This window comes from Pleurodeles waltl, chromosome 2_2, assembly GCF_031143425.1.
Source record: "Pleurodeles waltl isolate 20211129_DDA chromosome 2_2, aPleWal1.hap1.20221129, whole genome shotgun sequence".
In the NCBI taxonomy this organism is placed as follows: Eukaryota; Metazoa; Chordata; class Amphibia; order Caudata; family Salamandridae; genus Pleurodeles; species Pleurodeles waltl.
In genome coordinates, this window is record NC_090439.1 from 308734127 (window position 1) to 308752142 (window position 18016).

General features: G+C 42.1%; 1 protein-coding gene across 2 annotated transcripts in view; it reads right to left on the bottom strand.

Moving 5' to 3' along the window:
• The window catches only part of MARCHF11 (membrane associated ring-CH-type finger 11), a 203416-nt gene that overhangs the window by 8167 nt on the left and 177233 nt on the right, over positions 1–18016 (bottom strand). The window contains exon 4 of one of the 2 annotated variants that reach the window (XM_069218881.1): positions 13247–13310. The exons of the other annotated variant lie outside the window; for it this stretch is intronic. Within the exon in view, the coding sequence (XP_069074982.1) occupies positions 13247–13310 (64 nt within the window). The remainder of the gene's footprint in view (positions 1–13246; positions 13311–18016) is intronic. 2 annotated transcript variants of the gene reach the window in all.

The window sequence follows — 18016 nt, forward strand, 5'->3', positions numbered from 1 at the left end:
CTTAGCTGTTGCACCACATAAGCCAACTTATGTACCTGGATACTTTAATTGTGGCATGCAAATGAAACTAGACAGCTCACATCCCCCACAATAGGGGGATGCCTCTTAAAAACACTGAGACAAACTGACGGTCTGAGCTAAAGGTTGCTGAGGGACAAACGTGTAGAAGGCAGCATACTCACAGGGTAGCAAGAATTTAAACATTTCACTCATGTATTATCTACATCTTATGTTCCTCTAGAACTACGGGGACTTTCACTACAAGTAGAATACCTAGCTAAAACTATTTCTGAGCACAATCTACTCCTAATGTTATTATGATGGGACAGGCTGATCACCATCATATATGAGTTGGTCGCTAAAAAATGCAGTGCTCAAAGAAGCAGCATATCTAGGTACTACCTGAAATTTAACACTGTTACTTCAGGGAAAATGCAGGCTTTACTGGAGAAACACTATTTGAATGGGAAGCTGTTAAGACATATGTTAGAGAAATATGCATCAAGACCATGGGTGGTGTTCTCTGGTCCTGCAGAGTGAATTGAGAGAAGCTAAAACTGAGCTTAAAGCTGTTGGGAAGCAGACCAGCATTCTTTCCTATGCATGGGGAGACAGTGCTTTAAGTGGGATGGAAAAGGTGTCCGCCTCTAAAATAGGTGTGGCTTCAGAAGCCTTTATACGAGGCGAGGCCTATGTAATAAATGCATGTGAAATAGCAACCTGTGTTTGACAAATTCATAAAAGGGTTCTTGGACAAAGCAAAACCAGATCAGTAGCATATTTTATTTAGCAATTTGTATAACACCATTATATAAGAAAAAAGGGAATAAAAACTTGACAAAATGAGTTCAAAAGTAGGTTCTCCAGCTGAAATGAAATAATGCTTCAGACCCTAGACCACCAAGGTTAAACAACAATAGCCACCAGTCACTTAGTCCCGGTGTGAAAAAAAGGGAATGTTTTGACATTGTGTTACAGCACTAACATGTGACAGACAGGAAGGTATGTTTTTTTTTTTATTCAGCCAGCAAATAACAGAAATAGAAAGCTCGACGGGTCCCTGCTCGGTTGTTCATTTGTTTGGCTTGGCAGGCCGGGCCTGGCCCTGCTAGAGCACTGGATTAAGCATTACCTGGAGCAATAGCAGCATATCTATCATTACTGGATAGGCTACGTTCACTTGACTACTGCAAATATAGAGGCAGCATTCAGAGTGGGAAAACCAGACTGAGGAGTATTATGCCATGTTATACTCACTGCTTACCTAATTTAACACTTCTATGTCATTGTGTGGCAAGTCCCAACATGAGGGCTGTCACTCATGAACAAAATTACTCCGCTGCGCACTCACTGTGTCACAAATTGATATTAGCAATAACACTGTTAACTCCCAGAAACACTCAAGGTGGTGATGGCTTGCTGACAGAATTATATGTCACCTAATAAGAGGTATTGGCACCACACTTACATGACAGGGCTACAAAATAAGACATACTCCCTCTAAGCCGCAGGAAAGCCAACATTGTGGTACTGCTCAAATCTAACCCAGACCCCGATGCTCCTATCTGCTTTTAAAACACTTTCTCAATATTTAATCTTGATTGAGAGATTCTTAGGAAAATACTAGCTACACGCGGAAGGGATGATGAAACATGCTATCAGAAGTGAGGGCCCTGCATTCTTTTACACAAAGATTATGAGTAAAGCATACTATATCAGATTGGATCTCCTCGGATCAATAGAAACCTTCTCAGTACCACACACTAATCCCAGTTATGCATCTTTTTGTTTCTTTCCTGATACAGAGGGGCACAAGGCAAGGTTTCCCCCCATCTCCATTGTCATTCACCCTGGAGATGAAGCCACTGACAATTCATCTAAGGGTTGTTGTACACTTTCATGTGATTATAATTAACAACATACCACACATCCTCTCCTTTACACAGATGTCTTATTATGTGTACAGGATATCACTTCAGGCTTGGAGTGAATGATGAACCAAGTAGAAGCTTTTGCCGCCATATCTAGCCTAGGAATTAATAAGTCAAGCCTTTTAGCTATAAATCTAAACAGCTCACAAATATTGACAGATCTGACCAAATTAGTTCTCTGATGGGGATATCATACTCTGTGTAGATAAGTGAGCGACTCTACCATCATATGGAAGACGTCATTGCTGGAAACATTATTACAACCCTAATGTCAGTTTGATCCTTAATCGCGTTCTGGAAGAGTCAGCCCTTGTCTGTTATGGGCAGAACAGCCCTATCAAAAAGGGTACTGCTGCTCAGGCTATTGCAGTGTTTTATCAATGCACCCATAGTACTTATGTGATGAGTGTTCAATAACCTCAACACAGTGCTTTTGGATTTGTATTAGGGCACAGCAAGCTACAGTAGCTGTTCCCTAAAGGTGACTTTGCAGCACTGGACTTTGAAACTCACAAACTTACACTGCAACTCCAATGGGTGACCAGGTGGATACAATGTGAAGAACTTACTGAAGTTTGGTAGCACCTTCAGAGAGGACTGGGGCCATACTCTCTACGAGATATTGGGGGTTATTACAACTTTGGAGGAGGTGTTAATCCGTCCCAAAAGTGACGGTAAAGTGACGGATATACCACCAGCCGTATTACGAGTTCCATAGGATATAATGGACTCGTAATACGGCTGGTAGTATATCCGTCACTTTACAGTCACTTTTGGGATGGATTAACACCTCCTCCAAAGTTGTAATAACCCCCATTATGTTTGTAGGGTACTGCCCCACGCCTTTCATCCCTGTCCTGCTACACGTAGCCAAGCACAGCACTGTTAGTACTAATATCTTAGAAAGACATGGACAGTGAGGTAAACACACCAGATCCACCTATGTATCTAGGGTACCTCCTGAGATTCTGTGAATTAGCTAAGATGGTTGACTTTTGTAGGAAGTTGGCTCTGTATATACTATTTCAAGGTAAGAAATAGTGTGCACAGAGTACAAGGGTTCCCCTTAGAGGTAAGATAGTGGCAAAAAGAGATAATTGTAATGCTCTATTTTGTGGTAGTGTGGTCGAGCAGTAGGCTTATCAAAGGGTAGTGTTAAGCATTTGTTGTACACACACAGGCAATAAATGAGGAACACACACTCAAAGACAATTCCAGGCCAATAGGTTTTTATAGAAAAATATATTTTCTTAGTTTATTTTAAGAACCACAGGTTCAAGATTTACAAACAATACTTTAATTGAAAGGTATTTCACTCAGGTATCTTAGGAACTTTGAATTATCACAATAGCATGTACAGTTTTGGCAAAAATGGCAATAAGCTATTTTAAAAGTGGACACTGCAAAAATCAACAGTTCCTGGGGGAGGTAAGTATTTGTTAAGTTCACAGGTAAGTAAAACACTTACAGGGTTCAAAGTTGGGTCCAAGGTAGCCCACCGTTGGGGGTTCAAGGCAACCCCAAAGTTACCACACCAGCAGCTCAGGGCCGGTCAGGTGCAGAGGTCAAAGTGGTGCCCAAAACACATAGGCTACAATGGAAATAGGGGTGCCCCGGTTCCAGTCTGCCAGCAGGTAAGTACCTGCGACTTCGGAGGGCAGACCAAGGGGGTTTTGTAGGGGACTGGGGGGGGACACAAGCAGGCACAGAAAATACACCCTCAGCGGCACAGGGGTGGCCGGGTGCAGAGTGCAAACAGGTGTCGGGTTTTCAATAGGAATCAATGGAGAGACCCGGGGGTCTCTTCAGCAATGCAGGCAGGCACAGTGGGGGCTCCTCGGGGTAGCCACCACCTGGGCTAGGCAGAGGGTCGCCTGAGGGTTGCTCCTGCACTGGAGTTCGGTTCCTTCAGGTCCTGGGGGCTGCAGGTGCAGAGTGGTTTCCAGGCGTCGGGTTCCTTGAAGCAGGCCGTCGCGGTCAGGGGGAGCCTCTGGATTCTCTCTGCAGGTGTCGCTGTGGGGGCTCAGGGGGGTCAACTCTGGCTACTCACGGGCTCGCAGTCGCCGGGGAGTCCTCCCTGTGGTGTTAGTTTTCCACAGGTCGAGCCGGGGGCGTCGGGTGCAGAGTGGAAAGTCTCACGCTTCCGGCGGGAAACGTGTGGTCTTTAAAAGTTGTTTCTTTGTTGCAAAGTTGCAGTTTTGGTGAACAGGGCCGGTGTCCTGGGAGCTTCTTGGTCCTTTTAGATGCAGGGTAGTCCTCTGAGGCTTCAGAGGTCGCTGGACCCTGGGGGACGAGTCGCTGTTGCAGTTTTTCTTGAAGTGGGGAGACAGGCCGGTAGGGCTGGGCCAAAGCAGTTGTTGTCTCTGTCTTCTCTGCAGGGCTTCAGGTCAGCAATCCTTCTCCGTCTTCGGGTTGCAGGAATCTAGTTTCCTAGGTTCTGGGGTGCCCCTAAATACTGAATTTAGGTGTGTGTTTAGGTCTGGGAGGGCAGTAGCCAATGGCTACTGTCCTTGAGGGTGGCTACACCCTCTTTGTGCCTCCTCCCTGTGGGGAGGGGGGAACATCCCTAATCCTATTGGGGGAATCCTCCAAAATCAAGATGGAGGATTTCTAAAGGCAGGGGTCACCTCAGCTCAGGACACCTTAGGGGCTGACCTGACTGGTGGGTGACATCCTCCTTGCTTTTCTCATTATCTCCCCTGGACTTGCCACCAAAAGTGGGGGCTGTGTCCAGGGGGCGGGCATCTCCACTAGCTGGAGTGCCCTGGGGCATTGTAGCACGAAGCCTGAGCCTTTGAGGCTCGCTGCTAGGTGTTACAGTTCCTGCACGGGGGAGGTGTGAAGCACCTCCACCCAGAGCAGGCTTTTGTTTCTGTCCTCAGAGAGCACAAAGGCCCTCAGCACATGGGGTCAGAAACTCGTCTCTCAGCAGCAGGCTGGCACAGACGAGTCAGTCCTGCACTGAACAATTGGGTAAGATACAGGGGGCATCTCTTAATAAATCCAACACTGGAATCAGTATGGGTTTATTATTCTGACAAGTTTGATACCAAACTTCCCAGTATTCAGTGTAGCCATTATGGAGATGTAGAGTTCGTTTTTGACAAACTCCCAGACCATATACTTAATATGGCCACAACTGTACTTACAATGTCTAAGAATAGACTTAGACACTGTAGGGGCATATTGCTCATGCAGCTATGCCCTCACATGTGGTATAGTGTACCCTGCCTTAGGGCTATAAGGCCTGCTAGAGGGGTGACTTACCTATGCCACAGGCAGTATTTTGTGTGCATGGCATCCTGAGGGGGATGCCATGTCGACTTTGCCTTTTTCTCCCCACCAACACACACAATCTGCAATGGCAGTGTGCATGTGTTAGGTGAGGGGTCCCTTAGGGTGGCACAACATATGCTGCAGCCCTTAGGGACCTTCCCGGGTCACAGGGCCCTTGGTACCACTGGTACCTTTTACAAGGGACTTATCTGTGTGCCAAGGGTGTGCCAATTGTGGAAACAATGGTACATTTTAGGTGAAAGAACACTGGTGCTGGGGCCTGGTTAGCAGGGTCCCCACACACTTCTCAGTCAAATCAGTATCAGGCAAAAAGTGGGGGTTAACTGCAACAGGGAGCCATTTCCTTACAACTTTTCATTGTAGACTGCTGCAGGGATAATGCACGCAGGCAAGCTCTTTGAATCAGAAAACTAATGAAACGCTGATGATATTAGAGGGGCAGCAACATTTTATTAGGGCAGTTCCTTATACAGTAATTATTAGTAAAAGCATCTAAAGTGGATAAGGGAACACATTGAACGAGCCTGTCACTGACGAGATGCTGCATTCATTGGTAATTGTTGGAGGTGCAAGAAGTAGTAGATTTACTAGCCTTTGGGAAGCTGTAGATTTGGCTTTGTAACTAGCCAAGCGACAGATAGAGATGAAGTGTTAATCATCTCATGCACCTAGCGCAGAAGCTTGAAGATCTGACCAAATGAAATGAGCGGTAGCTGAAAATTAAGCTTGTAATTTCCTAAGAAGGGCTGGTAGGGATCAAGCATCACAAGCTGGAACACACTGTTATTAGATCTGGCTCAAGGTCCGATGATAAGCCACCCTGATCTGTGAATGCGTGCTATTGTCTTGTCATATGACAATGTTAAAAACTACATTGCTGGATACGTGCATTTTGCACATCTCCTTTGTTTTTCTAGCATGTCGATGCTGGGCCACATGGACAGAACTGCATATAATACAGGCTCCTAGACAGTTGACCTATTTCTCATGTATTAGAATTTCGACCAATTTTTATGACTTTGTTACCTAACAGACTGCTCTTATGTAAATAAAACCGGGTTTAAATATTATAATGTATTGTACAACATGTTTGTCCTTCTTATTTCTAAAAAGAAAAAAACAATATAGACATTGTTTTAAGTGTATGACAATGGCCCGAATTTCACTTCTTCCCATGCCTGGCATACATGTGGTCATGCATCAGTTTGTAAACCTAAGGGGCACACTAGCTGCCCCCCTTTGTATGCATGGAGCCACTGTGGATCATTACTAGTCCTATGAACTGTGTTCAGTAACATAGTTACTATCATTTGAGCCTCCAGGCTCTGGTATACCTTGTGTCCTGGTGACTAAAGGCAAGTTGTGTTTACCTTTGCAACCTCCTTGTTCGTAGTTTGAGATCCAAGTCACGATTGTATGGTGGTTTACAAGGTCTTAGGAATGATGTCTGCAGCACTACAGTAGTTCACCCCCTATGAGCACCCCCCTTTAACATGAAGCATTGGAGGACACAAAAACAAAGGCAAGGCATACCGAAACAACTAATTACATTGTTATGTAAGCCACCCTCCTTGCAAGATGGCATTCGTAGGGTTGTCACCAGTCTCCACAGTTGCTAGAGGACAAACAGCTGAACTGTAAAAGCCTTCAGTGTTCATGTAACCACTTTAAAACATATATGTGGTTCTTCAGGCAATAGTTTTCTAAGCAGTAAATAATGTTTATGTTCACATTTTAGTCCAGAAGGTGCTCCTACCTTGTGGTTATTAGTACTGTTTTTTAAAAAAAACTGTGCCTCCTTTTCTGTGGGTATAAACCATTGTTACAGGAGCAGAATCTCTTGCTGGGCATTAATTTTATAGGGTATGATTAGAGTCATAATGTATTTGTGTTACAAATCTACTATTACTCCCTGCAGTAAGTTTTTCTTTTTCATCCAAGCTACTATTGGGAAGTCAAGAGTTCAAAAGCATATCTAATTGGATTGCAACAGTAAATAAGGTCATGTATCAATAGTGATAAATTGCAGTATCAATCAACAAAACTGCCCAGTTAGCACTGACTACCTAAAATGGAATATAAATGCCCTAACACTGAACAATAAATATAACAAGAAGGATGTGGAAGGACCAAAATGCCCCTTTGTGGTCTTTAGGCCAAATTAAACTAAATTAAAACCAACAGTTTTTCGTCAATATTTATCCAGAAGTGTGGCAAAATCATCTTGGAAACTCCAGACACTAAATACTGTACTTAGTCAATAGGAAACAAGTTATTTTTTTCCTAAGAACTATAGAACAACTATAGAAAACTAATGTCTCGTAAGATGGCCACACAATTTGTTTTCAGCTTTGCCTTACACGTCCAACATACGAAGGCAGCCTGCAGAATAGATAAATGGAGGTGGAGCATGCAGGTTTGCTCCTGTCACTTTGCAGCATGCACCTCAAAAATGTGGCAGCAAGTCAGGGTTGCATCGAGCAGCACTTGTCTGATGGTTAGCGGCAGAACAAATGTAGATGCAAGCATAAACAAATTTAACAATATTATTTGGTGCACTTTGAACCGAGGGGTATTAGAGCAGTTTGTAGCTCACTTAATTGATAACGATATATATACCCATAAAAGAATATCGAACAACAGGATGTACAGCACAATAGGTACAAAGTTTGTAGGGAACCTATGAAAAACTCACAGATTCAAATTACATTTTGGTAGATTCGTGGTAGGTTTTAAAAAGAGAGGTGAATATACCATTAGAAGATGTGGAAAAGATGATCATATCTGGACAAGACCTTTTGAATTACTAGTATTATAAATTTATATATTACAATTAATCATAGAGGCTTTCAGCCAGCCTTTTTTATCAATTGGTCTATTACTGTGTCATTCACATTTTTTACGCTCACTAGAAGCAGTGGTTCTTAACCTTTTGACTTCTGTGGACCCCCACTTTACCTTACTGGAACCTGGGGTCCCCTACTGAATCGTTATTGGAATACGGCGAGCTCCCAATAAGTCATTACTGGAACCCGGGGACCCGGCCTAAACACTGTCGAGCTGAACCGCAAAACAATACACAACAAATACAGAAAAAAGCATTCCATCAAACACATATACAAATGATAACACATTTTGTTTATTTTACAAACAAATCTAAATAACAAAATAAAAATGGAATTTTAATAGAAAAGTTGGAGCTTTTCTAATTTCAATTGAAGTCGCACATCATCCATGCTATATTCTGTTTGATTCACCTGCACTCCTTCCTCAAATCAATCTGAGGATACTAATGCAATTTTTAGAGCATAAAGGCTGGGGCAATGTTTCAGTCCACTTCAACCAGCCTTACTTCACTGGGAGTGGCTACATTCTGTTCTTCACAATGAGTATATGTACACACAAAGTAGATCCCTAGAGTGCCAGGGACTAGTTTGGAAATGTGTACATTTTTAGACCAAAAATACGTTTGCTTTTTGCCAATGTTTTGGTATTATAAGTATGAATGTCTGGAACATCCCTCATTAATAATGCTTTACAAAAACCATGGCAAAACAATGTTGACAAAGCCAAAAATTTGGCACTCAACACCAGATCTAAAGGGTTTGCCAGTGCTAATTTTAAGTACTTCCTGGAAGTGAGACAGGTGGTTTGAATTTCAACCAGCAGAGAGTTACAGACATTAGTTGCGGCTCCAGTGAAAGAGTGCTCTGGACAACAGAAGTTCTGAATCTTGTGACTTCCAGGAAAATTGAGTTTCTGTACCTGATGCCTCTTTTGCCACTGGATAAGGGCAGCAGATCTGATTAAGATCTAGGATTGTTCAGGAGAATGCCACAACGGCATAATTTGTGGAGAGTCAAAAAAGAAAGAAGTGGAGTGGTGCACTACTTTTTTGGGCAATTAGCCATGACTTTGAGAAATAAAGTTGTTATAGTCCTTTCCAGTGATGATATTCAAACTAGTCTGTTGTGATCCTTAGAGTACAGTACAATTACAGTTTGAGACATGATTATTATGAGGTATATTAGGTTTTGTTAAGGCTTAAGACAAGCTCTCCTCAACTTATACAGCATAGAAAATGGGTGATTTTGTTTTAGAGCAGAGTATGAATGTTGAACTAACTAGTAAAAGGGTTTGTAAATTACTTTTATGCTGCTCTTTGCTTTCTAAAATCTGAATGCATCATAGGTCAAATACCTGCAAGAAAGAATTAAGGGCACTTATGAAGGATTTTAACTTCCTAAACATTTAACCCCCAGAGTTCTGAGAGTTCACTTTACGCTCATTGATCCATGCTTCTCACTTGACAATCGATTTATTACAAGAAGTTCATAAAGTTATAGCAATTTGCTTGTCTCACGCAGAAAGAAAAGTTTTTATAAATTTTACTTTTCGATGGGATTGTGCTGAAGATTGGATAAAATTTAGATATTCAGCTTCAGTTCAACAAAAGCAAGACTAATTAGAGGGGTTGTAAAAGGTGTTGTTCCCCAGTTGCCGATTCATATTCTATTAAATCAGTTTAGTGCAGTAATTTTGTTTTTAGAAATAATAATCATCATGTTGTACCTAGCATTATGATGCATTCTAGTTTTACAATTTGAGCTCCAAAAGTTAAGAATCATCAAAAATTGGAATGAAGTTGTGTGTACATGAATATATTACTTTTTTAAAGCGGCAATTAGCAGACATGAAACCTTGATTATGAATCAACAGCCACTGTGCTGTCAACCCAGAGATTGCCAAATTTCTGAATAGCTGGTTTGATAGCCCCTTAGGTACGATTTGTGTGCACCAGTACTTTTATCGCTAGCCAAAGTTCATGAAACTGAACTGTAAAAGGTGATTACTCTGTGAGTTTGAGCCTCAACAATACCCTCCAACACAATAAAATGACTAAAGCCAGTTATTTCTCCAAAGGAAATGCTCAATGAGGTTCTAAAAGGATCGGGTTTACATCAAAGAAAGCACCCAAGTGGTCTGTAAATTAAGAGGCAGAGGTTATGTCACAGACGTTAATGCCCAATGTTGCATGAATATGATTACTGAAAAAAACAACTTGGAACTAGAGAAAAAAGATGAAAAATCAGTTTGCCTGAAAATCAGTTCTAACATGTAGGACAGACAACTAAATGTTCAGGTGTTATCAAAACTTATATGAAGTTGATGATGGTAGTTCTAGCCTACAGACTCAACAGATAGATGAGCATGTGGTCCGTGATCTCAGAAAGCATTTTGCATGGTGATAAAGAAACATACCCATCAGAATAAACAATTTCTATGACAAGTGACTGAAACCAAGAGATACAGCAACGTCCTAAAGCTCCTCATACACAGGCATATGTTTTTGAAACCTCACACCACAAAAAAAAACCTAAAAACCCTAATTTAAACTGTCATAAAAATAAAGTTAAATCCCAACTTTACACCAACCTACTTTGGAGTGTTTTTGTTTATTAAGTCTTATTTGTTGTTTTTGGCTGGAAAAAAACAGTACAACAACAAATACATAAATCAGACAACAGGAAATAAAGAAAAAAGCTCTAATAACTAATACCTATGCAAGTAAAAACAATATTTAAAACATCGCAATACACACACGATCTCACTTGCACCATTGTCCTAATACATGATGTATAAAAATACTAATAACAATGGAAGCAAATGTCAGATTTGTAGTTAATGACAAATACATACAATGTATTTACCACAATAAGCTACAGTGCAGGTAAAGACACAAGCATTTTGTTATGACAAAATAAAACTGCATACCCTGTTAAACTACATCTGCTTTCGACAAACTGTTGAGTGCCAGGTCACAAAAGCATACAACACAGGGACAATTTTGATGTTCTTACTAGTGTAAAAAAAATCAGGCACCTGCGAATATACCCTCTCCAAATAAAAATCGTTGTAAAAGATTATTTAGCACAGGCCAAGCTCAATTACATGTGCCAGAATGTCAGAACAGGTTAGATAAACAGCACTTTCGTCTAGCCTTGTTGCCGACCATTTTAAGATGACGTGTAGTCTAACAACATTTAAATATTTAAGGTCAAAAGGCCTTTGCGAGTACTGCAGCAGAAAGGTTCTATAAGATGATGCTGTGGTCGAATCAGATAAACGTGGGCCAGGGCAGTTAACATGTTCCATTCCAAAGCAACTGAATACCATCTTTGCCAAGAAAAATCTAGTTGCACACTGCCAAAATGGCTTTCATTCTTATTTCAGCATTGAAACAGCCATACTGATAATCCTGGATGACATGCGCTCAACGTTTCGAAAGATCATTCCACATTTCGATCCACAATTGAAGAATATTGTAAAGGGACACAGCTCAATTAAAAGGAGAATACCCATCATTCACCATCATTCAAATTATATAGTTTGCTATGACAGCAACTACGTCAGGTTCTGGCTCTTGGAGCTTTTCCAACTTTAATAGAATTCATCATCATCATATTGCAAAACATTTTATTTTCATTTAGATCGGAGGTACCATCCCATCTATTATATGAAGCCAAAACAAACTAATTTACGGGCCCATCCATCACACAGGCATCTTGACATCATGGGGCATATTTACAAGAAAGTGGCGCATTGGTCCCGATGGGCCACTTTTCTTGCATGCCTCTAACACCACATAATGACACTATGGTTGCGCCGTATTTACAGTGTGGTGCACCAGTATTGTGGTGCTTTGCAGGATTAGTGCCAAAAATTATGGCGCTAATCCTGCAAAGTAAATGGAGACCCATTGAAACCATGGGACGTCATTTTAATGCCTGCCTTTGGCAGGTGTTAAAAAGGACACTAAATATGGCGTAGTGAAAGCTTATAAATTTCACTGCCTCATTTTTCTGGACCTCCTAACGGGGAACACCCCTGTTGCATAAATTATGCCTGGTGCAGGCATGATGTGGTGCAAGGGGTTAGAAAGTGGCGTAATGCATGCATTGCACCACTTTGTAAATATAGCGTAACGAAAAGGCCACCTCACTACCACATTAGTGTAAAAAAGAAATACGCTAATGTTTTGCAAGGGGCTTGTAAATATGCCCCCAAAAGCCAGAATCCTCTGTGACATTTTATTAAAGACATTAAACATAATTATGCTTTCCTTTTTTGTCCATTTAATAGACCTTGGCACTCATTCAGAGTCCCGCAGACTTGGTTAGTACAACTACCTAGGAAAATACCATTATTGCAGAATGCGGTTTACCCCCGGGGGGCTTTTACTTTCCGATTCCGAGGTTACCTGGAGAAACCTGTGTGTGTTAAGATGGGGGTGGGCTGGGTTGTATTACTGGAGGTCCAAACGAAATTTGCGAGGAACTGAGAATGCCAAATCAGCGCGCACACTGTTACTAATTCAACCGCTACCAAGCAACTTGGATTACGCTTATTTTTGTACACATTGCTCGGGGTGGTTCAAGGCCCTTTTACATTGTCGTGGGATAAAGGCTGCATAAACAGATCTGGCAAAGAAGCGCTCGTGACAAACACTGACAGAAAGCCTCCAATTACTTGAACAATGTATGAGGTCCCTACTCAGATTTCCTCAGCTCCAGATAAGTGGGGATAATCTCCTTACATAAGAAAATGCGAGAGTTCAGCAGGGTTCATGCATCACTCTCAGTTCACTTTCCAAAAGCATCTGCAAGTGGATTGATCAGCCGTATGTAGCGCTGTACAAATTCAAGGTAACATACATTATAACAACTAAACATAAAACATACGTCATAGTTGTTTTGTAGTGCTGAGAGATCAAGAAATAATTGTTTTTATATATGATTTGTAGAGGACAGTCAATAGCATGGGGAATGCCTTTTCCTTATGTCTAAGACCCTGAGATATAACGTAAAAATATTCCAATGCGGAAGGAAGGGGAAAGGTCCTTCACGTTGAAGTGTGAAGTCAGAGAATGATAAGAGTATGATTCTCGGGTTACATCATTGCTGTCTGGAAAGACTTTGGTGCATAAAATGGGAGTGCAGGAAGAATAAGATACTTACCTGTACATATTGGTTCTCACACCTTGGGGAGTATGCAAGGTGCCACCAGAAATGGTGGGGATGCCTGTAAAAGGTAACAAAAATGTCTTTAGTGCTCCTCTTCATATTCGCTGCAGCAAACACTACTATGGCAGTGGACAAGGAAAATCTCTTTCTAATATTCTCAACACTCTCCTGTTCCCCCTGTGGGCAATGGTGGACTCCTTCAGGTGTAATGTAATACTTTGCAGATGCCACATACTTTTCCCTTAGTTGTGAATCACAACAGTTCTGGAACGTTTAAGGTACCTAGTAGTAGTCATGTCAATGTAAGAAAAAACATTGGTAACTTATATGCACCGCAAGTCATTGGAATCTATGTTTTCAGGTAGGTGACATGTTTATCATTTGACAGTGTGATATATTCAGGTCCATGCGCCAGCACGAGTAGTTAGATTCTGCAGGGATATTAAGAGAAAAAGATCCGTAGGACTGTTCTGCCAAATCTAGCATCAGACCTGGCATCAAGATGTGCCGAGCAATATCAGATAATGTGCACGTAAATGCCCAGTCTCGCACATCTCATTCATGGCAATGCAACTCATGCAATCATTAATTGTTGTCCCATGCCCCAATTCAATATGGAAAAGGAATGGAGGGAAGGTGGGAAAAAGGAAGAGAAGATGCGACAGAAGGCAGAGAAAGAAGATAGATCATAACAGAAAGAGAAAGTAAGCACGTACGCAAGTAGGACAGCAACATAGTGAGGTAACCCAATAATTTTAGGACAAAATAAGTAACATGTTTGCATTAATAAAGAGAATGTGCTGATAATGCTTAATGTGCAGAAAGGGCTTTTCCAAATTTGGAAGCATCAATAGCCCCCTAATGCTCCTCGAGTCATCACACTACAACATCATATAGACACTGGACACAATCTTCCTCTTAGACATAAACCAGACAATAAACTACCAACAAATGGTATAACTTGGATTTTGCCAACAAGAAAATATTAAGCCAAAAACTGACGTGCAGGTTGGGGACCAATCTTGAAGAGGAAAAATTTGGTGGAGATTTCCCTGTAAAGAAAAGTACATAGCTACCAGTATTGATAACAAAGGAGCACCATTCTAACTCTTGACCCACTATGAAGTTAGTAATCAATATCACGCACAAAATGAACCCAAAGGCCTCAAAATACTACTTGTGCACTACCCAACCTCGCTGAAGCAGAAATAGTGCAAATGTGAGTGGATATGTGTTGGAAACGACCATCCTTTCTGTGGCATTCCCTAAAATTTTGCTTTTTTCACTAAACAAGATTTTTTGGCCCTAGGACTCGGTGCACTTAATTCCTGCTAATGAATGATAAAGTGCTTGTGCTCTCACTTTAAACATGGTAAAAGTGACATACGCTCTATCATTTACTTTACGTCCCCATTATGTGGTACTACATGTTAACAGGGCCTGTAAATTAACTGCTACTAGTGGGCTGCAGCACTCATTGTGCCACCCACTGAAGTAGCACTATGCAACATGTCTTCAGGATTGCCCCTGCAGCTTGTGTATGCAGCTTTGAACTACCATTTTGACAAGGAAAAATAAACCTTTTGCCTCGCCTATACCTTCATTTTTTAATGCTTATAAATTACCCCTAAAGTAGGACCTATAAACCAACGGAGCTCTCTTTCGTGTTTCTTGCTCTAAATTGTGCTGTCAGGAGAGCAGTGCGTGTGATGGACACCAGAAGGCCAAATTGACTATTCTAACTCCAGTCCTACAATATTTGAGGAAAGGGAAATTACCCCAGATATTCCAGGGGTCGTAATATTTTGGGAGTATTTATAAATTCTAAAAGTACTTTTAGGAGGCGTTGGAAAGTAGTAATTGTTTATGATTTAGGCGAGGGCTTAAAGCAGTTCTGTGGCTGCGACTTGTGCAGTGGGCTTCTTTATGTGGATAAAGACTTCCTTTTGGATTCTGCACTTTGCCTGGATTTCTTTCAATTAAAGAGGATTTACTACAGTTTTGACGACGATCATGAACATACACTGTGGAACCCCTGAACACTTAAGGTACTGTTACTTTTTTGTCTGCTTTGCTTTTGCCTTTGCTACGGTCTCTCTGTTTGGATCTGTACACTCCGTAAAACGAGCGACAATTAGATTGTTTATCTGAATTTCCTCTTAAATTTATTGGCCATATTTTTCCTACTAATCAGGCCTTTCTTGTGTATGCGTTTGTCTCCAGTGTGCGGCCGTTTTGACTGCTTCTTTGAATGGAATCCTCAACATTTCCTTGCGGCTTTGGATTCCCTTACAGGAGCCTATTTTATGAACTTTTTAAAGTTCTTGCTAAGATAATTACTAATATTTCACTCTCCCCAAGCGTTGCCTATGTTTCACGCCCGTCTACAAGCTTTAGGGCCATATTTATACTTTTTGACGCTAAATTGCGCTAACGCAATTTTGCGTCAAAAAAATTTGCGCCGTCTAACGCCATTTGGATGCGCCATGCGGGCGTCAAATTTATACTTTGACGTACGGCGGCACAACCAACAGGTGGGAGTCATTATTTCGTGACGCAGACAGCGTCGGTCTGTCGTAAAGGAAACCAACGTAAATGCGACGCACATCACTGTGGGTCGATTTACGACAGCGCAATCGTGAAAACGCCGTTTTTTTTCACGCAATTGCGTCACATTTTTGCGCGAAAACTGCCCTTTCAGGAGAGGAGACCCAAAATGGATCCTAGATGCCCCAACAGACCCCAGGAGGATGAGAGCAGACCAGGAACCAGCCAGGAGGAAGCGTACAGGAACCAGGACATTTAAAAAAAAAAAAAAAAAGTGTCGCTTCAGTGCAGAGGAGCAGGAAATCCTGGTGAAAGAGGTGACGGAACACCAGCACCAACTTTTCATCACCTCCAAATTGCCACTCAGTAGGAGAGAGGCCATCTGGAAACAAATTGTGGACAAGATTAACAGTGTGGCTGAAGAACGCCGGACAGTCACCGAGTGTAAGAAACGCTGGCATGACTGCAAACGTAGGACCAAAGAGAAAATGGCCAGGAACAGGAAGGCAGCAATGCAGACTGGAGGGGGGAGTCCAGCACAACAGGAGGCCCTGGACCACATGGAGGAGATGGTCGCAGCCGTCATCCCGGAGGAGATCGTCACAGGGATTCAAGGACTGGACAGCGCAGACTACCACGACACTACGCACATGCAGGGTAAGTCGCATGGGGAATCATGATACAATAATGGGGACTGTAAGCAGGGGGGGGATACCTACTACACAATGCATGTAAGTCAGCACATATATGAAGTGGCATGGGGAAAGGGGCACGGCAGGGGGGCATGCCCAGTACTGACCGAAGCTGGGGCACGACAAAATACAGCAACAACAACAGTCCCACGGGGACATCCTGTAATTACAACAAGAGAGCCAAGGGAAAGCAGTGACAGGTGGGAAGGACACTACCTCAAATCCACATCCAGGCACTTGTATTGCAAAATCTATTCTACATCAACTAGGTCCCTATCTGTAATGCAGTAACAAATACAACAACTGTAACTTAACTGCAAACACAGTTGACAATAACACCTCTCATCTCTGTGCAGCTATAGTACCAAATGGCAGAAACCCCACCCTGGAACATACATACCTAAATTAGGGGGTGAGGGTGACATCTGCAATTACTCCTAGAAATAAGACAAAGGTACCAGTACACTCAAATGCCGAATGTCCATAACTGACACATACATAAGCCTAAGTAAACAGCAATAGGAGCCACACAGCACTAACGATACACACATGCTGCATACGTCAGGGTCCCTCACGTGCCTGGCTAACAAGGCTACATCACTAATGTCATACTGCTCAGACAACAACATTGAGGAGGGGACACAGGCAACTGGTCACTGAAACACACCTGCAAAGTCGGACAAACAAATAGGACCTTCATACGATAAACAGGCCAATCCAATTCAAAACACATCACCCAACATCATCTCAAAACATCAAGAATGTTTACATCCATACCACATCCTAACATTGACATGCATAGGTAATGCCACGTTACATGTACAGATCATGCAATGTGAATAAAAAGTGTATGGGGCAGGGCCTGAGAGGCAAGTGTGCTGGCAGGGCAGTCACAACACCCACAGTCAGTCAAAGTGTAGTGTGGCAAGTGAAACATATACTTTGCGCATTAGCCTCAGGCTGGAGGCCTTTGTGCATCTTACCCTGAATGTACTTATACTCATTTGCTCACATCTAAGTGCCTCAGAGCAATTTGCACTAAATGATTCTCATTGCCCTTCCTATCAGTTAATGTAGCAAATAGTCAGTCCTAAGGTGTTGTCAATTAGTCAAATCACACTGTTTTGCCTACTTCTGCACTGGAGTTTGCCAGAACATATTCACTCTGTGCCCCAGTCAAGGATACCGTCTGGTACGTTGCTGATAGATGTGGTAGGGGTCAAGGTTTGGCATTCCTGCGTAGGGAAACTTTGTCATCACCATGACATATGTCTTTTACATTCACTCCCTTGTCCCAAGACACGCATGGGGGAGTTTCCAAACAGAAAATAACAACTAGATGCTGCCTGCCTTGCTGCTGATGCACAACCAGATCCTAGCCCATTCCTCTGATATGAGGGATGATGTCTCCCCTGTGATTCTGACAGGCAACCTCCAAACTTAACAAGCTGTGCTATACATAGAACATGCAGGGGGAGAGTAGAAACAGTTAGGCACCATGAAAGCTGTGTACTAATGTATTACT